Below are 8,039 nucleotides of genomic sequence, written 5' to 3' on the forward strand. Positions count from 1 at the left end.
ATATAAAGTGGAACTGCAATGCTCTGGTCTGAATTCCTCCTTACTGTAACTTCACAAGCCCCTCTTTCACCCCTTTTCTGAGTATCTCAGATCAACTCATTCTGACGCCGTCTCTTTAAATCCAAACAAGGCTTTATGCCCCGCCCCCCTCCAGCTTCCAGAGCGGTCCATTGTAGTTAGAGAGGTTTACACCTAAATAACAATGTAGAAACCCTTTATTTACAAATTTCATAGAAAATAAAGTAAACGGAATGGGATATAAAATATGACCTAAACAGATAAAAAGACACACAGCATCAAGAGAAACTAAATACAACTTTTCTGCACTCGTCAGAGGTGGGGGCTTGAGTCACATGACTTGGACTTGAGTTAGTCATTATTATGACTTTAGAGTTGACATGACAAAAATRATCAGACTTTTTACTTGACTTGGACTTTTACACCAATGACTTGGGACTCCAATTGGACTTTATTTTTTTTTTACTGTTATTTAACCAGGCAAGTCCCGTTGAGATCGCAGATCTCTTTTTCAAGGGAGGCCTGGGCCTGAAGACAACCTATTGTACATGTTTTTGTGGGGTGGGGTAAATCAGCATACCCAGACAAAATCCACACAAGCACGAAGAGAACATGCAAACTAAGCACAGAAAGACCCCAGGTCCGAACCAGGGATCGAACCCAGGACCTTCTTGCTGTGAGGCGTAACCACTGAGCTGTTGTTCTGCCTTGAACCTGTTTACTTAAAAAGACTTGATATTTTACCCAAAATCTAAACTTTAATGCATATTATTTCTRGAGTAGGACACATTAATTCATTTCACTCATTCATTATTAACAAAGGCAGACAGTTTGTCTCTTTTTYACACTCTGTCAGCCGCAGTACAGCAAATCAAATTAACCAGATATTTAAAAAACAAACAATATAGCTAAGTTTAATTGAACTATGCAATATAGAGTTGCAATTTTAAAATGCACRTTTCATCAGAATTTGAGTTAACAGATTCAACAAAAGAACACATGCTCTATTATTTACATTTGACACATAACTGCAACAATGTTTTTTTTAAGACTCAGAAGGACTTGAAATTCCAAGTTTCAGACTTGGTGCTTGACTCTGACTTGACTGTCTTTGCTTGAGACTTGATTTTGTACTTGAGGATAAATTCTCGAGACTTATTTGAGACTTGGAAAACAATGACTTGGTACTACCTCTGCTGTTCACAACAAAATGCATTTAAGGGCAAAAAATGGATAGTGCCTGATAGATTCAGTGGCACTGAAAGATTGACACATAAAGATTGTCCTTCACATGGTTCTGAAATATTTGATCACTTTGGGATGTAAATTGTCTCACGTCAGACCAAAGAAACTGTTCAAACAGAACTATGAATAATGACTTTTTCCCACTTGTGTCAGTTCTCGTGCACTGCAGATGGCAACAAATGTAAATCTGTTCTTAGACCAGCCCCAGAAATGGATTTTAGCCCCTCGGACTCTCCAGATTTCTCAAAGTTTCTCCAAGATTTCACATGCACTGTGAACAATTTGCATGAAATAACTTCCTTTTCAACTCAGGTTTTGCCCTGCTGCCACACCTTATCCTGTTGAATTTGCTGCATATATTCTTTCAGACGCTTCTTTATTTTCGGTGACTTTATTTCCCCCGGCACCCAGAGTTCTCTGAACAGATAAAGGTCGGATAGGATGCCACTGTTTCTGCTTTATGGGAGGACGTGTTAGGCACTTTGAGGTTTTTCCAGAGCTGCTGAGACACGAAAAGAAAATAAATGAGACGGGAAAAAAATTGTGAGCAGCAAGGTGAAATGACTTTCTTGCATTTACATCCTTTTTTTCCCCTCCTGCCTCCCTACCTCAGCCTCACTTTTGTCACTTTCATATTTTGCTGAAAGGAAGCTGCAGGAAAAAATAATAATTTCAGGTGTCAGATGAAGACACAGAAAGACAGTTAGTATTGTTTGGTGTGTTTTGCAGCAGTATCTTGATAACTTGGTCAGACCTAATTRTTTTGTTTAAATTTAAATTAAGTTTAAATTTTAAATGTTTTTTTGTGGCTGGTGATAATTAGCTCAATAAAAGCAACATTTAACTGTGCTCTCCAAAGAACTACCTTGTATCATCTAAATTGGACAATCAGCCAATTTGGTACACTAGGCAAGAATTTAGGTGCTACCCCCTCATGCAATTTTTAAAATCTCACAGCCAGTTAACATTTACACATACCAAATTAAATAGTTTTGTCTTTGATATTATCTTTTTTTATCTTTAGAAACCAGGTTGTCCAATTCAATTAGTCAACAATATGATTAATTTGAACCAGAAGTCTACTTCATGCCTGCTGACATTTGGATTTACATAATGAAAGCAGAACACTGAAAACCAGATTTTAACTGGAAGTTTATAAGATCATAACTGTTACTTCTGTATTTATAATGTCTATAAACCACATTGAGGACCTCTTGACGGCATCATATGATACTTTTATCCCAAAACACCACATATTTCATGTAGTGACAACCCACAGAACGAGTTACCTTCATAAACCTGAGTAATGAGTGATTATTCTACAGACTAAATCAACTTTACTCTGACAAAAAGTTAGAAAATATTCCCTTAGATGGATGGCACCCTTAGCATTTGCCTATACTGCCTATGCCATGGGTTAGTTTAATATAATGCCATATGCAGTGTTTAGTTTATGGCTGAGAGTCAAGATGAGAGAAATGTTCTTTATAAAGTGTGTGAAGATTCCCACTTTAATATGCTTTCTTTAGACACACCTATTGATTTAGTGTTTTATTTTACTGTTATTGCAGTGATACTCCTGAACCATCTGTAACCTGCTGCTTTAAGAGGCCTAATGATCACAGTATTGACAGGCAGTGCGTTCGATATGCAGRTTAAGGGTTACCGCATGTAAGGAGCCACTTTATAGCAACAAAACGCTCGTATTGATTCCAGCGTGGAGTGTAGCTTTCATGATCAATGATTATGGATCTAAACTTCATCAATGCTTGTTTACTCCACAGATAGTGTTCATACTGTTTAAAGTGTCGACATTAGAGGCTTTGAAGCCTTTTGATTTCTGTTTAGTAATAAAATAACTGAGATTTCATCATCATTTCAGTTTGACAATTATTATGCTTTAAATGGGTACAACTGCACAGGACTTCAAACAATCACGTTAACAGAACAACCTTGTCAGAGCTCCTAATATTGCACAAGATTGCATAAAATGTTATGCAAAGTTTGACCAAAATAGTTATAACTTTAACATCTACGAGATTAAACTCTGGCATGAAACAAGTGCTTGATCTTTAATTAAATTATGTTTTTAGGTCATGTGATGATGTTTAAAGCAATTTGAGTTTCAAATATTAGCATCAAAGACTATGCTAATTATGTTAAAGTTCTTTTTTATTTTTAAACAGTTTTGATCCTCCCTAACTTTCCGAGTTTCCTTTAGCTGCCTTTTGGCTAAATCAGTTTTCTTTTCTTTTGCTTTTTCAGATAACATTCTGCTCCTTTCAGCCGCTATTCTGCTACTTTTAGCATATTTTTACACATTTTAGCTACTTTTACTTGAATTGACTTCAGCAACTTCCAGCAAAAATRTTTCAACAAGAAATATTCACACTGCATTTTCTTGGAAAYGCAAATTCTCTAGTTTCAGTATGCAGTTTGCTTGTGTTTTTCCTACAGTTTTTTAAGTATTTGAATCTGAACTGCACACATTTATTTGTCCAGTAGAGGGCACTATGGTCACACAGTTAAATATACATCTCAAGAACTGACTGAAAGTGCAAACACACACACACACACACACCATGTTGTCATTATCATTTCAATAAAATCACACTGAAACTGAAAAAAAGGAAGCTTTTTTGCATTCAATTACCTGCAATTAAACAGGAGTTGTAAAGAGTAAAAGCCAAACCATCAGTGTATTTTAATGTATTTTATCTTTTATATAAGGCAGGATTAGGAGATTTTATAGTGGCTGGAGTATTTGAATTCAAGCACCAACCGCCCTGTTCACATATTTATTATTCTGATGTCAGCTCAAGTCTCACCTCAGGGGGACACAGTCTTCCTCTTCAGCCTCTGCTCCTTTTCTTATCTGTGCTGCCTTTAATCCCGACTTGTCAAGTTTTCTCCTCAAAGCTTGTTTGCTTGGAAATGTCAGCCACGGTGAAAGAATTTTGTTGTTATGTAACACATTAATCTATGCTCTCCTGCTCTCCTCTTTTTTTTATTTATTTATTTTTGGTGCAAAGGCGTTTGTGTCTGAAAGAGGCTCTCTCTATTTGCATTTGCATCCTGAAAATACCTTCTCCAGATGCTTGGCCTAAAAATCCTCCTACTCTCTCGGATTAAACAGGTTGTATTTCTTTATCTGGGCAGAAATGCGCCAGTGGAGGCTTCTAGATAAACGTACAAGATTTAATGGCACATGGGTTGCATATAAAACACCTTTGGACCAATGCCCAGTGCACCTTTTCTAATCGACAGCACTGTAATTTTCAGGTTGTGGAATAATTTAAATGCTGGAAAGAGGCAGAAAGACAGATAATGACACATTAGGGGGTTAGTGCAGCAGCTCATGAAAATTTTAAAAGATATTTATGCTAAAAYGCAGGAAAATATGAAAATCACATTTCCTTCCACAGTTTCATTCATCCAGAATTTCCGCCAGAAATAGTTGTGGTGACCCTGCAGAGATTGAGGGTCAGTGATAAGTAAATGGGAAGTGAGCTGAGGAAGTCTGCGCGTTTGTGTGTGTGCACAATGGAGGAAGTACAGTAGGGGTGGTTGGTTTTTAAAGTGGGAGCCTGACTGGAGAGGAAACCTGAAAGGAGAGGTCTGCCAGGGACACACAGGGGTAAGAGCAGGAAAACAAAAACAGGATGACTCGCGGGCCACAGTGGAACATTCTGGACCAGAGATGGTGTTGACAGAGAAAGTGACAATTATAAACYGGAGTGTTGGCTTCACTCGTCCTCCTCAGTGAAATAGTGAAAGAAATAGAAGACAAACCAAAATAAATAAGTATTCTGCATCCTGCATCATCATCTTTAGCATCACTTTACTTAGTAATTGCAATCCCCCCCGGGGATCATTAAAGTATTCTGATTCTGATTTACATAGCACATTTAGAAACAACAGTGTTGGCCAAAGTGCTTCACAGACACAATACAATAAAACTAATAACAAGCTGAAAACAAATAAAAAGACACAAATTACAAATTMCAGAGGTAGCTCAAACTAACCTTGAATTAAAAGCCAATGTAAAAAAAGTGAGTTTTTAAGACAGATTTTAAGCTCATATGATCTTATTTTTGTCTCTCCGACAGCTGTGCAGTCTTTGAACAGTTTGAACGACCAGATCGCGAGCTTCATGGTGTCGGGTCCCAAGTCCCTGGAGCAGGAGGAGCAGGCCTATGCTCCTCCAGAGAAAGAGACTCTGCAGAAGTCCATGAACCTGATGAGGCACCTCCTGGTTGATGCTCAGGTACACAACAGTTTTGACTCCAACTTGTGCAGTTTTTATTAGCAAAATAGTAAAAATAAATAAAATAGGTTAACTTCAGCAAATTTCCAATTACAAATACACTTCTGGGCCCACATTTATCAAACTTCTTAGAATTACTCTTAAGAATGCTGTTAAAAATGGACTTAAGTGTAAAAAAAATCTTAGCTAAAAGCTGAGCCTAAAAGTCACTTCTCCTCACTTTAAGTAAAATGTAAGTCATTCATAAGTGTCAGTCTTAGAGCTGATTTACGACACTTTCCTGTGCCGCAAAGCTGATCCTGGATGACGTCGTTACAAAACCCCCAGCATGGACCAATCACTGGATCAGATTTCGTATTCAAGAATATTCTCTGAGAAATGTCAAGATAAAACTGAACTATTTGCATGCCCTCACCAGCTGATAGTTTAATATTTTTCTCCAAAGTCATACAAAAATATCTGTGTTTTAGTCCAACATTATGCGCACTGGTAATCGTTTTTTTTACTCTTTATTTTGAATTTCATAACTAAACCTGTTTTCCACACCTTATTTTATTATAAGTGCTCAGTGGTTAGCACCAACGCCTCACAGCAAGAAGGTCCTGGATTCSATCCCCGGTCCGGACCTGGGGTCTTTCTGTGCGGAGTTATCATGTTCTTCTTGTGCTTGGGTGGGTTTTCTCCAGGTACTCCGGTTTCCTCCACCCCCAAAAACATGTACAATAGGTTGCCTTCAGGCCCAGGCCTTCCTTGAAAAAGAGATCTGAGATCTCAAYGGGACTTGCCTGGTTAAATAATGTTAAAATAAAATAACAATAAAACTGAGAATCACTCACCAATGCACCAATGCTATACATAAAAAAACTGAGTACAAGTATCACATTTGCATACTTAACAATACCAAGTATTAGCTTGAGTTATTTTTTCTGTACGTGTGATCACAATATTGGATTTTCTTTATATCTAAAAGAACTTAAAAATATAAATTTTAGTTTTATGGAAAGTTTTACTGTTCTGACTTAAACCCATTTTAAAGAGTTTACTTGTTCATAGGTTTAAAAAAAAGCTTGAGAGAAGCTACGCTTAATCAGATAAATTGCTTAATCAGATAAATGTAAATAATGTGATTTTTGAAGAACAAAGGTCAGTGAGATAGTTTTATGTGTGAAGCGAACGGCAGAAAAAGCCTCGTGCGCCTCGACAACCTGCCGACTTGAATTCTAAGCATCCATCTCGTGCTTCATTTTTGCACCAGCGCGAGTTGTTTGTGAAGATATCGAATGCCGTTCCCGAGCTTTTCTTTCAAAGGGCCTCGGATGAGATGAAATATTGACTGCAATGGGGGGAGGTGAAACAACAAGGTTACACTTCAACAGAGTCTGTTGCCACTCTCAAAGAACAATCTATTGTTCTGGAAAACATTCTTACATTCTTACAGTTAACTTTGACTTTCCCCTTCACCCACAACAACAAAAGAAGAAAAAAAGTTTGGCTTTTTATTCATGTAATTTTTAATCAGGTGACCCCACTGCATTAAAACATAGATTTTCAGATTCAATTTTCCCTCTGGTAAGAAGCCGAAAGAGCCTTTGAAGAGTTGTGGACAGATTTGTGTGACAACTTTTTTTAATAAACAAATGAGCTTAGTCCTTATTATAATGTGTAAAAGAAAGCTGATGAGGTCATGATATTCTCGTTTTGTCCTCAGTTTTCTCTTCTTGTTACACTCTTGGTATGGCTGATTGCTTCATATAACCTTTGATGGGAAAGAGGAGGAKGAGGAGATGAGGGTCTGGATTGTTAAGAGCTCTAATTAGCAAAGGGAAGATGTATCCTGCTCTGGTGACAATGTGTGATTGAGTTGTTTGTGATTTTATACACGTGTGCTTGTTATATTAATTTGTCACCATGCCATTTCTATCCCAATTAATTTTGTGCTGCACAAGCTGCGGTTTATCGGATGTCAAATAGAAGTGGCGACGTTTAGCAGGTTTGCTCCGTATTTAGCTATTTTTTATAAGTAGGTGTATCAAAGCATAAAAAACAGAACATTTACCACACAGAGAGATAGTGTATCTACTTTGTGTTGATTCTCTGTCCACATCGTCTCTGAAGCAAAGTGTGTTATAGTCTGAAAGCCCATTAAAAATCAGCGGCATGCACAGACATGAGACATGCACAGACTATTGAGTGACTGTGGACTGACCCTGAACGCTCCTTAATTCTTTTTTTTTTTTCCCATTTTTTTAACTTTATCTTTTTCCTTCATTTTTCTTCCTCTCAAAAACAGGTTGCCAAGAGTCTGTCAGGTCATTTAGCTTTCCTGAGGTATTCTGTCAGCCGCCATTCTCATTCAAACATCCGTCTTTTTTTCCTTTCTTTTTTTGCCATTTTGCAGATAATGTGTCATCAGCCAACAGAATCAGTAGGTATTTCTCGCCATTTTGTTTTCGCAGATCCAGAGGCTCTGTGGAATATTAAGCAGCAGATGTGTCAATGAAGATTATAT

The 8,039-nt window shown here is 37.4% G+C and overlaps 1 protein-coding gene across 2 annotated transcripts in view; it reads left to right on the forward strand.

The window, feature by feature from the left end:
- The window catches only part of LOC106524179 (kazrin), a 172,003-nt gene that overhangs the window by 11,602 nt on the left and 152,362 nt on the right, over positions 1–8,039 (forward strand). For both annotated transcript variants that reach the window (XM_014017885.1, XM_014017886.1), the window contains exon 2: positions 5,373–5,530. In XM_014017885.1, the coding sequence (XP_013873339.1) occupies positions 5,373–5,530 (158 nt within the window). The remainder of the gene's footprint in view (positions 1–5,372; positions 5,531–8,039) is intronic.

This window comes from Austrofundulus limnaeus, unplaced genomic scaffold (genome assembly GCF_001266775.1).
Source record: "Austrofundulus limnaeus strain Quisiro unplaced genomic scaffold, Austrofundulus_limnaeus-1.0 Scaffold178, whole genome shotgun sequence".
Taxonomy (NCBI): domain Eukaryota; kingdom Metazoa; phylum Chordata; class Actinopteri; order Cyprinodontiformes; family Rivulidae; genus Austrofundulus; species Austrofundulus limnaeus.